At 55.8% G+C, this 14,081-nt stretch overlaps 1 protein-coding gene across 1 annotated transcript in view; it reads right to left on the minus strand.

Annotated features, from left to right (window-relative positions):
* Nucleotides 1–2,081: 2,081 nt before the first annotated feature.
* SPHK1 (sphingosine kinase 1) overlaps nucleotides 2,082–14,081 on the minus strand; it is a 28,346-nt gene continuing 16,346 nt past the window's right edge. Inside the window, exons 2-5 of the mRNA XM_034790404.1 lie at nucleotides 10,098–10,247; nucleotides 9,228–9,322; nucleotides 8,233–8,348; nucleotides 2,082–3,918 (exon numbers count right to left, since the gene is read on the minus strand). Of these exons, the coding sequence (XP_034646295.1) occupies nucleotides 3,111–3,918; nucleotides 8,233–8,348; nucleotides 9,228–9,322; nucleotides 10,098–10,247 (1,169 nt within the window). The 3' untranslated portion in view covers nucleotides 2,082–3,110. The remainder of the gene's footprint in view (nucleotides 3,919–8,232; nucleotides 8,349–9,227; nucleotides 9,323–10,097; nucleotides 10,248–14,081) is intronic.

A 14,081-nucleotide genomic window follows, 5' to 3' on the forward strand; every position in this document is an offset into this window, starting at 1 on the left:
TCAGATCACCTCAAGTGTAGGATGCTATGGCAGGAGCTGGACTGCTGTGGTTTAATGGCACTTACTGTAGGCTGTAACTGCGGTAGCAAGACTAGTTTAGTTTTTATATAGTCATCTTCGGAGAGGAAGGAGGTCTGTTTCTAGGCAGCTATTGCCAGGGGCCTCCCTTCATGAATGAACCATGGCCAGGTTGGGTGTACACCCGCACAGGCACACTGCAGGAAGCAGAGGGCTCAGATGTAAAGGTAACACGAGGGGTATTACGGGGTGGGGAGGGGGGGAAGGCTACTCAAGGGAGGCCAGGAAACCTCCAGGGAGTGGGTGGGTAACTTTGACATGCAATAGGACATGAGCCTCCCTTTTTCTGTGCTGCAGTCTGACAGCTCCGCTCTGAGACAACGAGCTGCTGCTACTGGGGGTTAGGAGCTTTACCCTCCTGAAGCAGAAACCTCAGAGTGGATGCAAACAGCTGGTTGTTCTTAATGGGCACATACAAATGGGGGACACAATGCTGATGGCCTTAAGCCTCATGGCTTTGCCTGCACTTCCATTTCCTCAGCAGGGACCTACCATTTAAGAGGAGTTTGCACAGTCTCAATTGCCAACTTCATTGGTTACCAAATTCCAGACAATTGACTCTGGGCTAAAAGATGAGGGTGCTAGATTAGCAGGCCTAGGGGACAGGATGGCTGCTGTAAAACCAGACTCAAAGCACCTGGGGCAAACTTTGGAAACCCTAGGACCTGGAATGCCATCTGCAGAGAAGCGGCAGCTGTAGAGTTCTAGGCCAGGCAAGTGCCCATGCAGGGGTCCCTTGAAAATCAAATCAAGGGAAAGATCAAGGGTTTAGGAATCCAGGAACTTCCTGGAAAAACTTGTGGATTTACAAAGTAAAATTCCAGACCTGCTGGAGCTGGCCATGCAGGAAAAGCCTGTATGTGCCTATGTGGTGGAATTCTCCAGAGAGAATCTTTCAGACACTAAACCAGCACTAAGCCTGCAACAGTGGTGTAGGAGAGACATTTCTACAGGCAGACCTGATTATCTGCTGTAGGGCACATGCTATTGATTGTTCCTGACAATCTAATCACCCAACAATGGAGGAAGGAATTAGACACAGTTAAAGTGTTTAGACCAGAGCATCACTGCATCCATTTGTACACCTGGCCCAATGCCATACGGAAAGGTACCTCTCCACACCCCCCCCCCCATCCCTTATTTTGGGATATGGGTCCTGTTTGTTGCCTGCCTTGCTGGAGTGAAAATAACTCTGAGCTCCGTTTGATCATGACTGGCTGGCAAACAATTAGACTTTTCTTTCCCTGCTTTAGGATCCTAATTGCATAATTTGCAGATGAATAAATGTGAACAGCAGCTGCTGTCTGCGGTTCCTCAGTCATGGCTGAACATTCTAAATCCGGGTTTGTCACTGTCGCTTTAGATCAAAAATTAGCGGCGACCAAAAAAAGTGGTGTCACCATAAGAAATGGGTATAATCAGCACTTGGTCGCTGCTCAGTCTGCCTGCACAGCCAGCCCCTTCCCACAAGCGTTTGTCTGTTTAGATCACATACCTGCACAGTGCTGAAAGTCACAGCGTGCTTCAGCTGGACTGTGGATGTGATGAGTGTATTGCTACCTAACCCAACCCAGGCAATGTGGGCCATGGACATGAATGCTGTCTAGGTTTTCATAAGACTGCCCATCACTGTGGTATCTGACCTCCAAGGAGTGCTACGCTGTGTGACTATTGTAACATTTCTGATTGTTTTTAGCCTACTCTTCCAAAATGTTTCTAAAGAAACAGCTGTTGGACTAGAGTGGTGGTTTTCCCCTCTACAGTTAAAACATATAAACTCAATGGACCCTGCAAAGTTAATTTTTTTAATACCTTGGATTTGGATGACACAACCTCTCGGCCCACCATGAGTCATCCCAGCCTGTCCCTATGTCGGAGAATAAAGGGATTTTCTAGAGGCTGACTGGGATTTTGTGCAAATGCCAAGAGGCAGTGCATTTTGGAGCAATTCGCCCACAGCCCCTTGCTGGCAAAAGCAGACAGCAATAACCCCTGAGCTGCTGCTGCTCCAAGAAACTTTATTGCTTATTACACCACAGCAATCCCAGGGAGGAAACAGTCCAACCTGGGAGTTCCAGGTGCTTAGGTTTGCAATGAAAGCAGAGTGCCCACCATGTAACAGCCAAGGCCACCTGTTTTGGAAAAGCTAGATCTTTATTGTCTCATTTTAAGAATAAACTCTGTCTCCATGGAGCTTTTGGTAGAAATATTTTCTTTAAAAAAATATTGGTTCATTGTAATAAATGTTGGCCCTAGAAGTTTATAGTTTATGGTGGAGCCAGTTCTCATTTCCTCACTGGCCCCAGGGGCTTGGTGCCCACTGTATTTGCTGGTGCTGAAGCAGTGCTCTGTCTCCGTGGCACTCTGCTCCTGGGGGAAAGGGTAGCGCTCTTGTGCCTTCAGTATATAGGTGAGCTGTGGGAAGGGAGCAGACTGGCTTTGTCCTTGTGGGGAACCTAGGAACAGAAATGCAGGGGAGGCCTGTACTGCGGAGAGCCTGGGTTGGCGAGTCATCTGCGGAGTCCCTTGCAAAGATAGGCTGATCTGGAAGCAGAGAAGAGAAGCAGCCCAGCACTTAGACTGGGGGTGGGGGGAGAAATATCCTTGCAGCTGCTAAGCTACCTGGAAAGGGCTGTACCTGTATTTGGGTACCATCATGTGCCACCCACTGCTCAGGAGGCACCTGTGTCCCATAGGAGCTTCCTGACACAGGGGGCAGGCCAGGCTGTGAGTATCCCTCCCGCACCCTCCAACTTATTAACCAAACCTCTTAGTGCTTGGCCCATGGTGCCTGCGATCAGGCAGGAAAAGGACTGCGGTGGGGGTGGGACTCGGGAGGCTGGGCAGAGCAAGGGGAACAAGAGACCACTGTGAACTATTCCAGAGGAGGAGAGAGGAGTGAGCTGGAGAAGACACGGAGTGGCAGGAGGTGTAAGCATTCTTTGCAGTGGTCCTTGCCTGTCCTCCCTCACTGCACCCCAGGGATGTACATGGTCAAAACCCTTTTTGAAGTGGTTTATTTGGCAGGTGGCTCAGGAGCCACTGATGATCCTGCAGAGTTGGTCGTGCACCTGGCCCTGCACTGGCTCACACGCCAGCGGCTCGCCGTCCACCGTCATGAGCCCGGTGGAAGCAAAGGGCTCCAGCCGGAAGGCCCTCACAGGGACGTAGTGAAGGTAGGGGCAGTTCAGGTCCAGGTGGGTCCCCTTCTCCATGGCTAGGAAGAGTTTGAGCAGCCCCAGCCGGGAGACCCCGGCTTTCAGGTAGAAGAGGTGCATGGAGCCATCGTGAAGCTTGGCCGTGGGGGCCATGGTGAAGTCAGCGCCCAAGTGCGACTGGTAGATGGCGAAAATGGAGATAAACTCCTCCTCAGGCACAACGGTCCAGTGCTTTGGGACTGGCTGGTCGAAGGGAACCAGGAGAGGGTCCTCTGGCCAGGACCCTTCGTGAGGGGGCCGTGGCACTCCCAGCGCAGGCTGAGGGAGGATGTGGAGGGGGCGACCGTTGCTGCATGGCACGTGGTGGCTATTCTGCTCTGAAGGGCTGTCGGGGGCTGAGGAGGACATCTCTACAGGCAGGTAGGAGAGGCGGCCCTTGTAGACCTTCAACCCGGCCAGCTGCTGGATGGTGCCCACGGTGAAGCGGGCGTTGCCCAGTTGGCGGTACTTCTCGCTGGCGATGTCCACGTCGGAGATGAAGCCCCAGCCGAAGCTGAGGAAGGAGTAGAGGCGCTTGCCAGAGGCCGTGCTCAGGGAGACCAGGTCCATGGGGGCATACAGGCCTTTGCAGAGGAAATAGGTGCAATTGGTCAGCAGCTCCTCCTTGAAGGCCCGCGTGTTGCTGTAACAGAGACAAAAGCAGGCAGATCTGTTGAGCTGGGACCCTCACCTTGTCCGAGGCACGCTCCAGTGGTCGGAGTGGGGGAGGGACTCTCAAGGACACCCCTCCCCCCCGGGGGACTGACGCTGACTCCCTGCAGCTCCAGGGTGCCCCCTTTGGCTGAGGAAGACATTGCAAAATGTCACTAAGTATCATTGGAACGTGACTAGACCCAGTGGGGGTTTCAAAGATCCCCACCTGCTTGGAATCAACGCGATCCTCTGTCTACCACCAGAGGAAAAGTCTCCCAGAAACTCCACGGGATGGGTTTAAAACCCAGCTCCCCTGGCTTGTGCCCCTTTGCTCAGACTCAGCCAGTGTTGCCAGCCAGAAGAACCCCTCTTGGGCTGACCAGCTCACAATGCCCCACAAACGGAAGCATCCCTGACCCCCATTTGCTCCCCTTGGAGAAGCCGTTCGCTGTAGGCTGCGCCCTGCTTTATTAGAGACTCCAGCAGCGGGCGGAGGGGGTGGGGGGGCAGTTGGCCAAGCACAGGGTTTGCTTGGTGCCTTTGTTTGCAAGGCCCTGCAGCCCAGCCTGGCAGAGGCATGGCCCTAGATACCCAGATGCAAGAGGAGCGGACAGCAGCGCACCGCTGGTGTCAGACTGTCAGGAGCGATCTGCCAGCACAAGCGAGAGTGGCCCGAGCCAGGCTCCGAGGCATGGCAGACAAGAAGCCCCATGGGGCTCTGGCATGTGTAACCTCGGTCGTCGTTAACACTGTCCAGGGCACTGCTTTAGTCTGGCTTGAGGCACCGAAGGGCCTGTCCCCCAATGACACAGCAACTGGGAGTGCATCGTTGGCATGGATGGATTTGTAGTGGCAGCTGCCCTGCCTAGAACAGCAGAGCTCTGCCTAGCGGCTCTCATTCGGGCCCTCACACCACGTCCAGGACATGCCCTGGCCGCTGGAGAACAAGGGCGCCTGGCTCAGGAGGCTGGGCTATTTGCACACGCCACGGGGGCTCTGCAAGGTCTCGTTTTAGGTATCCTTTGCTCCCCTCCACGCTGGCCCAAATCCACGTTGTTAGGGGCCCAGTGGCCGCTCTGATACCCCAGCGTGGCTCACCCAGGAGCTAACTGCCTGCCAGGGGGCAGAGGGGGCTGCTTAGAAGGAAGGTGGGTTTGCAGCTCCTGGGAGCTGGAATCAGCTCAGAGCCAGTAGATGGAGCAAGTCACATCCACCCTCATTTCTGCTGGGAACCCCCTTCCATTAACTCCTGCTCCTGCTATGGGAGGCCGGGCAGAGGGCATGGAGCTCAGAGCAGCTTTGCACAGGAAGCCAGCCCAGGCAGCAGCAGAAAAAAGGTAGATGGGGGTGTGTCCCCCCTTCCCTTACTGGTAGTGGAGAGGGCAGGGTCTTACTTTGGGAATGCAAGTGGCTCCCTGTGGGGTCTTTTGGCCCTATCAGCTCCTGGCTCCCATTACCCTACTGCTGGCTGTTCTGTCTCCAGGTGCAGCTGAGGGGGCCTGTCAGAGGCTTTGTTCTTGGTGCTGATGTAGAAGGCAGGCAGGGCTCTGGGTGACCGGGAGAGGGGGGCTGGTGAACGCCAGAGGGGTCAGGGGCTGAGCTCTTTGGAAGCTCAGGGTCTAAGCATTACAATGGCGGGTGCTGAGCACCTTGGCAAATCTGGCCTTTATGCAGGTGTCGAGTTCGGAGCTTTGCTCGCCGACGGCCGCCCATGAAGGGAACCCCAGGGGAGGGGTTTGCCGAAGGAAAGCGGCTGGCTAGGAAGTGGTTTAGATTGGAGTGAAAGCAAAGGGCCCTTTTCCATTTTTAAAAAGGGATTTTAATTGGTTTTGACCATTTTAAAAACCACTATTGAAATGGCAACGGCCACGCTTGCTTTGGGCTTTGTGTTCAAAGGGAGCTAGTGCTTGGCCCAACCCAACTTGTTATAAAACTTCTGCCCAGTTTTATCTCAGCCCCGGCACGGCCTGTGTTTGTGGCAAGCTCCCCTCAGCTACTGCCGCCACAGACACAGCTTAGCGTTGTTCTTGAAGGAAAACAGAACTTGGCCCAAACCACTATGTACTCTGGTGCAAGCCTAGCTCGGCCTGCTCCAGGCAGCAGCTTCCCACTGTCTCACCCAGTGATGCCAAGCACTTTGCATGGCACAGGCAAATATCACCTCCAGTCTACTAGGGGAAACTGAGGCAGAGAATGGTAAAGTAACTTGCCTAGGATTCTGCACAGGGAACACAACTCCCCTGCCTCCCCCAGTGGGGGCTGGAAGGAAAGTCCAGATGGGGAAACAGAGAGAGCCAGGCCTAAGGAGGGTGGATCCGTCACCACACTAGGCTGAGTCTCCTCTCTTGGGGACCCAGCTGCGCACTCAGCTAAAGCCAGTGCCAGGCTGGGAATTGCTCTGTGCAGGGGCGAGAGCCATTCCCAGATGTGAGGAGTATCTGGTCTTCCTCAGCCCCTGCACCCCCTCTGACTGGAGGGAGCAGCCGGGGTGGGGGAGGGGACCCATGTGTTCTCAGGAGCACCTATCTTCAGAGACCGGTGAGCTAGGGCCAGGCATTGGCTGGGAGCAGGCAGGTGGCTGAGCAGCCTGGCTGTGAAAGCGAAGCCGCCCGTTGGTGCCCCCACCCGTAGCGCTGTGCAGCGGGAGCTGGGATTAGCCTCGCAGGAGGAGGGCCAAGCCAGCTGTGCAGGGGCAAAGGTCAGAGCTGAGAACGGTAATTTCATCACGAGACGAGAAACATGAGCCAAGGGCTGCCAGTTCAACTGCCTCTGCGTGCTCCTCCCCCTGCCCTTCTCTCTACCCCAGCCATGCCAGGAGCCAGCGCTTCGCCACCCCATCGGGCCAGGGCAAGCAGTGCCCCGCAGCTGTCAGAGTGGGCAGGTGAGGCTCAGGCACAGCTGGGTTTGGTCTCGGCCCTGGTGCTTCCCCAAAGGAGACATTCACGGGGGGAGCCGAGGCAGGGTCAGGGAAAAGAGGATCATAAAACAGGGGGGGAAAAGGAAAAGGGTGAGTGGAAGCCATGAGAGCTGGGCTCTGCCCCCACGCTGCTGTGTGACCTTGGGCAACTCACTTCCTCTCTGGCTTCTGATCCTCCCCCTTGCCATTTTTCTGTGCTGCCTAGATAGAGTGCAGACTCTCTGGGGCTTGTTGGACTCTCGCTGTGCACGTGGGTAGCACTGAGCCCAGCAAGAACAATAATCCCAAGCTCTCTTACCCCACTTTTCATCTGTAGCTCTCCGAAAGCTTTTCATTATCCTCATTTTACAGATGGGGAAAACTGAGGCCCGGGGCCGTGCAATGACTTGCCCAAGGTCACCCAGCAGGTCAGTGGCAGAGCCAAGCATAGGGCCCAGGTCTGTTGAGTCCTGTGCTCCATCCATGTGGCCCCATTGCTTCAAAGGCCCCCTGCTCTGAATGGGGACCTCCCTCTAGCTGCTACTGAAATGCAAATAATCCTTCCGTCAAAGCCACAAATTGGGGTCTGCTCCAAAAGGTCGCCAGCGCTGAAAGGGTGGGGGGGGGGGTACTACCCCCAGCCGACTGTGGTATTAGGAGTGGCAGGGAGGTTGAAGCATGCAGCCATTCTTTGATGCTGTTAGCAGAGCAGGAAGGGCTGGGTGACTGCGCGGGGGGGAGTTTGGATGGTAACGTCTCTCCGCCCGGAGCAAGCCCTGTCTGTGCTCTCCTTGCACGTGGGGACAGACAAATAGCGATCACACCCTGTGCGGGAGCCTGCGGCTGCTACGTAGCTCTTGGCTGTGGCTCTAACCCGGCTTTTCTGTCCCCGCAGGCCCCAGGAATGCCCAGCTGGGCCACCCGCCTGCGAAGCTGGCAATTGCTGCAGGGGGCCTTAGCTTTGCACTTTGCTTTTCGCAGGGGCAGAGCTAAACTCCGCCCTCTCACCCACCCACACAACCTCACTGGGCAGAATCCAGCCCTCACTAGCTGCCTTAGCCAGGCTCCAGCAGCCCGAGGCTGCTAGGAATGGTGCCAGCTACGTGGCAGATGGCACCAGAGGCTGGGGCCTGGGGGTAGCTCTTGCCAGTGGACAGTCCCTGTGGTTAGACAGGCTGCCCTTGGGGGAAGCCCTTTGCAGTCATTTCAACTAGTTTCCTGTCTGCTGAAGTCAGCTTCAATGGTGTAAGGAGGTTTACAAGGTCTCGGGCGAACGTGACTGCCCCTTGGTCAGCGGCTTCCCTGCCAGGGGCCTGCTCCACCTCTCCACGGTGTGCCCCTTCCCCGAGTAGCCAGCGGTGAGAACTCAGCGAGCAGGGCCTGGGCTGGCGGCTGAGAAGCCCTTACCCAGCGTAGTGGTTGATGGAAGCGGCCAGGGCGTTCCCAGAGCCCCCGGGCAGGGTGCAGAGAGGCTTCTTGATGGCGGCCTGCCAGTCCTGACGCTCCATCAGGCCGTTCACCACCTGCGGGGACAGAGCCACACAGCTGGCAGCTTCCCAGAGACAGCAGCCCCATCCTTGCCCTGGCCGCTCTGGGGGAACGGGAAGGGGAAGGGAATGGACCAGAGGGAGCCAGGGGCTCTCCACTCTGGGAGGGGCAACACAGCCCCCTGCTCTAGCTGCTCATGCCCACCCAGGCCAGGGCAGCCTGAGAAGGTTTTGGGTGCCACCTCCTCTCCTTTGGTGCCTCTGGCAGCTGCCCAACTTAGCTCCAGGGCACAAGCAGCAGAACCAGGAGCTATTTGTCCCTGGTGTCTTTTCTCCTTCTTTGCCATTGACAGTGGTGGGGAGGGCAGCATGAGAGCGTGCCCTGGCCAGGTACAGTGACCATCCAGCCCATGTCCCGCTGCTGCTCCTCCGTCCCGCCCTGCAGTGCCACCTGCTGTTCCAGCCATGTGCCCCACATGCACACAGCCTCCCCCCTGCCCCCCTCCGGGCCTGCAGCTCCCTCTTCTTCCAGGCCTATCCTTCCCTGCCACTGCCCTTCAGTCCTGACCTACTTCCCCTCCCCATTCCAGGCCTGGGGCTCCCAGGGGAGACAGGGCCACCTGTGCTGTTTGGGCCTGAGGCTGCTGCCCAGAGACTCACCGCTCCCCCATCCCCCCAGCATCTGAGCCGCCATCCACGCCCGGCTCTCTGTTCTCCTACGCTCCCACGTTGAACTCTGAGAAGGCACAGAGCCAAGCTCTGCACCCCCAGCCTCTGCCCGGTGGCAGTGGCCGGAGACAGCCACACTCCCTTTGCCCAACTGCCACAGTGTAAAGGAAGGCCAGGCCCAAGGGACTGGCTCGTCTCCTAGTTGCCAGCATAACAGCTGCCCTTGCTTCCTGGCCGTCTCCTCACCTCATACAGCAGGCCATCCCCGGCCAGAACAGCCACAGCGTCCCACTGGGATAAATCTCCGGCCCGCACCAGGTCACGGGCGTGATTCGGCCTCTCTGGGGAGAGAAATACAGAGCTGCTGGTAGTGGGGGCAACCATGGGCTGCCGGGAATCGGCATGGTTTCCTCTCCTTGCACAACCCTTGGAGACAGGAGGGCCCAGCCTTCCCTGGAACGAGAGGCCTCAGCCACAGGATGTCACTTGGGCTTCCCAACCCAGGCTCCCAGAATCGGAGCCAGCTGGCAAGAGCCTAGCCTGGCCTGGGAGCCAGGGAGAGACCCACCAAGCCAAGAGGAGGAGTTCTCATGGCCAAGGGCACACGAACCATTGCTCCTAAGCTGTGGCCCCCAGGAAGGCTTCATGGGTGCATGGGAAAATGACACTCCCAGCATCTCCCCCTGCCTAGCTCTCCTCCCTCTGCTGCCACCCTTGGGTTCTCCTTGCTGCCAGGTGGGATTGCAACACCAGAGGGGAGGGTTCCCCCTTCTCCTGCTTCTTGCCACCTTCTGTTCATTTGAATACTGTGCATCCATTGGTCAAATTTAAATGAGTTGCACTGTATTTCCATATTACAAGGCAGGACTGGTTGAGACACTCCCAGCTGGAGAGTTCCTGGTGTTACCTGGCAGGGAAGTGGGCAGCGAGGTAGAAAATGAAGGGCCATCAGCTCCTATCCCAGGCTACACAGCCAGCCATGCAGGGAGAGCTCAGCCAGACAGAAGTCCCCTACCCAGCGAAATGCCCTCCCCTCCGCCTGGCAGCGAGGGGCCCCTAGGAGGCAGCCTGGGCAAGGCAGAACCCGCCGGGTGGCTGCAGCGGGAGCAGACTTACCGGTCACAGAGAGGGTGAAGGTTACGTCGGCCTCGGCCAGCATTGGCTGCACTAGGGAGCGGAACAGCTGCAGCGCGTGCCCCGTTCCGCTCTGGGGGTTCAGCAGCACCAGGACATGGCAGGGCCGTGGCAAGAGTCCCCACGTCACCCCTGGACAGAGACAAGAGGAGAGATTCATCAACGCTGGCGGTGCCTCTCCTGAGCTTGCCGCGTTGGCCAAACCCGGCACAGCTCCCATGGCCAGGCTGGGAATGGGTCGGATGGGACCTGAGGCGGCTTCCTCAGCCCCAAGTTGTCAGGAACCCGACAGCTGTCCCCAGCCTGGGGGAGAGCCCTGTGCCTTAGCGGCTCACTAGTACTGCAGCTGAAGTCTGCTCAGACCTGACACCCAGTTCCACAGACCCTCAGGGCTGGGTCGGCAGCTCTGGAGACGGACGTCCTTCTCCACAGCACGGCTGGCCCCAGTCCCACATCAGCCAGCCTGGGGGGTAGTCAGCCCCCATGCACCATGCAGTCCTGAGCCAGCCAGTCAGTGCCAGGTGTTTCAAATCTAGTCAAACTAAATGAGGAGGGAGGTGCTTGTGTTACTGCTGGGAGAGTTTGCTGGCTGGGCTCTGCTTTGGGGCGTTATTTGTTTTCTGCTGGCTGGTTTCCTTCTCCTCTTATCCCTTGTAGGATGCTGAGGCAGATAGAGTCTGTCTAGGCCCATTCCCGGAGGGAAGAGATCCCTCCGCAGAGCCCAGCTGGCTCCCCATCTCTAGGCTTATGCAGTGGAACACGTACAGCTCATCCCCCGGGTAAGAACCGCTGGGCCACGGGCAGGTGAGTAGCGATCAGGGATTCACCATCGGGATGGATTGAGGGTAATGGTTGTGGGGCAGGTGGGTGGAGAGCTGGGACTAATTGAGGTGTGTATGTTACTGTGAATGTCCCATACTTCACAAGAGCTTGGGAAAGGTAGCCACCTCCCTGCAGCACTAGTGCCGGCCAGTGGCATGGTCAGAACATTGATGGCTTGCTGGGGGGGGGGGTGTTTAGGTGCCATGTGATGGGCACCCTCGCTAACCTTTCTGTGCTGCGTGGGGTCTGCCGGAGGGGAGGAGCCACGCGTCAGACACTGTGAAACTGCTGGTAAAAGTTTAAAGAAAACAAGTCTGAATGAAACTTGATGGGATGGCATTCCTGTGCCTTTGCTAAGCTGGGGGAGGGGTGCAGGGCATGGCAGGCACCAGTCAAGTATCACTGGAGCTGCTCTCGGGCCTGTGAGGAAGTGGTTTGATGGATGATGCTCTGAGCAGTCAGTGACTGGTGGGCAGCATGGCTGTGGGATGGTGCTAGGAGCACTGGTTGAACTGGTGCAGCCACAATGCCAGCATTGCTCCTCTGAGCAGGGGTGCAGGCTGGGGGGGGTTAGGAGAGCGGCTGGGGACTAGTGCGTTTGCACCAGCAGGTGGCATGTCTGAACTATTAAAAGCTCTTGTGGGTGAGAGCATCTTACAAGTATGGCAGAGGCCCAAAGCAGTGGGCCAGACCGCACCTGCTCTAGTGTAGACAAGGCTCAGCAGCAGAGTTTCCATGCTCACCCAGGGCCAGGGAGAATAGGGTCCCTTGCTGCATTTTTGGTTTCTTTAAATACAGTCATTTCATATGGAAGCAAAAGGGTGGCCTGGAAGACAGCCTTCCCACATAGATTCCTGGGCGCCCCCCCTCCCCTTGCGCCAGCAACTCTGCCTTCCCCATTTCAAAACCACAGCTCGTTGCCTTTGGTTGGAGCTACAGCGTGAGGGTGTTCACGGCTATTTTATCAGTGGTAGGACTGAGCGGCACAGTCCTCTCCTCCAACCTACAGCGATGCTAGGCAGGGGGAAGTACTGTGCAATACTGGCTGAGCCATCTCCGCGGTGGCCCAGGCGTTTTAGGGTTGTCTTTGATCCCTGCAGTTCCCTCCTTCCACGTGAGCAGCACGCGTTGCCGTGCCCAGAGAATAAAGCGCTCCTAAAACCCTGGAGCTGCTGAATGCAGCCTTCCTGCTGTGCGCACACTCGCTCACTCTCGCTCACACATTTTTCTGTGCATCCTGCAAGAGACGCGACTGGACGTTAGACCAATGTTCACAACCCCGAGTGTTCCCTCTGGCTCAGGGGACAGGTCGCAAATCAAAAGCTGCAGCCAGGCCAGCACTAGACACGCACGTTCTTCTTCCCTCCCCTCGGCCTGTGACCGGGAGCAGCTCCCACCTGCTGCACGCTTGGGAAGTGGAAGAGGAAGGAAGGCGGGAGAGAGAGAAGGCTTTTGTTTGTGCAAAGCTTGCTGGGGGCTGGGCTGGAGGCCGCTCTGGGCCTAGTGAGACTGAAATCCTTGCAGAAAACACAGAGCTCATTAGCCATAGGGAAGAGAGCGGCGACGAAAGCTGCCATTTGGATTCATCCCCAGCAATTTCCCAGTCTCGTTCCCAATGGAATAGGTCCGGAGAGAGAGGGACCCATGGCAGATGCTTATCATTCACCTTGTAGTTACTAGTCTCTTGGCTCTTGCTTCGGTTCCATGAGATAAGGCCCCATCTACACTGTAATTACACCTGAGTGAGGAGATGCCATTGTCACCTGTCCTGCTCATCACACTGTTCAGCATTGAGCCGGACCTTAAACGTGGCCACTAACTAAGCTCAGTGAATAGGATTGACATGGCTTTAACGGGGGTCTCTAAGCGTGTTACTGTCTCATAAGGCCCACACTTCAGGTGCTGTCCTCATTACAGATTGCAACAGCGTTGTAAGCAGGTCTTGTCACTGTGGTCTGGAGGGCTCAGAAAGCCCTCGCTAAAGAAAATGACGCTTGAAATGTGGCTGTGAAATCTGGGCAAGAAAAAGGTGTTAACGTGGCAGGGTCGTGACGAGGTGAACAGGAAAAGAAACTCAGTGGTACAGAAGGGCAGAGTGATATTACAGGCGTAACACCGAGCAATTAGGGCTGTTCAGCTGCAGATCGTAAAGTGCTTTACAAAGGAGTTAAATATCATCATCCGCATTGCACCCATGGGAAACTGAGGCACAGGGAGGCCAAGTGACTTATCAACGGTCACCCAGCAGGCCATGGCAGAGCTGGGACTAGAACCCAGGTCTTTTGACTCCCAGGCCAATGCTGCAGCTGCTCGGCCTCTGGTACTTGTGTGGCACTGTCATAACTATAAAGGGAAGGGTAACAGCCCTCCTGTGTACAATACTATAAAATCCCTCCTGGCCAGAGACTCCAAAATCCTTTTACCTGTAAAGGGTTAAGAAGCTCAGGTAACCTGGCTGACACCTGACCCAAAGGACCAATAAGGGGACAAGATACTTTCAAATCTTGGTGTGGGGAAGGCTTTTGTTTGTGCTCTTTGTTTTGGGGGTTGTTCGCTCTTGGGATTGAGAGGGACCAGACATCAATCCAGGTTCTCCAAATCTTTCTGAACAAGTCTCTCATATTTCAAACTTGTAAGTAAACAGCCAGGCAGGGCGTGTTAGTTTTTATCTTTGTTTTCTCAACTTGTAAATGTACCTTTTTGCTAGAGTGTTTATCTCTGTTTGCTGTAACTTTGAACCTAAGGCTAGAGGGGATTCCTCTGGGCTCTTTAAGTTTGATTACCCTGTAAAGTTATTTTCCATCCTGATTTTACAGAGATGATTTTTACCTTTTTCTTTAATTAAAAGCCTTATTTTTAAGAACCTGATTGATTTTTCCTTGTTTTTAGATCCAAGGGGGTTGGATCTTGATCCACAGGAGTTGTTGGGAGAAAGAAGTGGGGATGGTTAATTTCTCCTTGTTTTAAGATCCAAGGGGTTTGGATCTGTATTCACCAGGGAAATGGTGAAGAGTCTCTCAAGGCTACCCAGGGAAGGGAATTAGCACATTTGGGAGTGGTGGCAGCAGACCAGATCTAAGCTGGTAGTTAAGCTTAGAAGTTTTCATGCAGGCCCCCACATTTGTACCCTAAAGTTCAGAGTGG

This window comes from Trachemys scripta, chromosome 14, assembly GCF_013100865.1.
Source record: "Trachemys scripta elegans isolate TJP31775 chromosome 14, CAS_Tse_1.0, whole genome shotgun sequence".
Taxonomy (NCBI): domain Eukaryota; kingdom Metazoa; phylum Chordata; order Testudines; family Emydidae; genus Trachemys; species Trachemys scripta.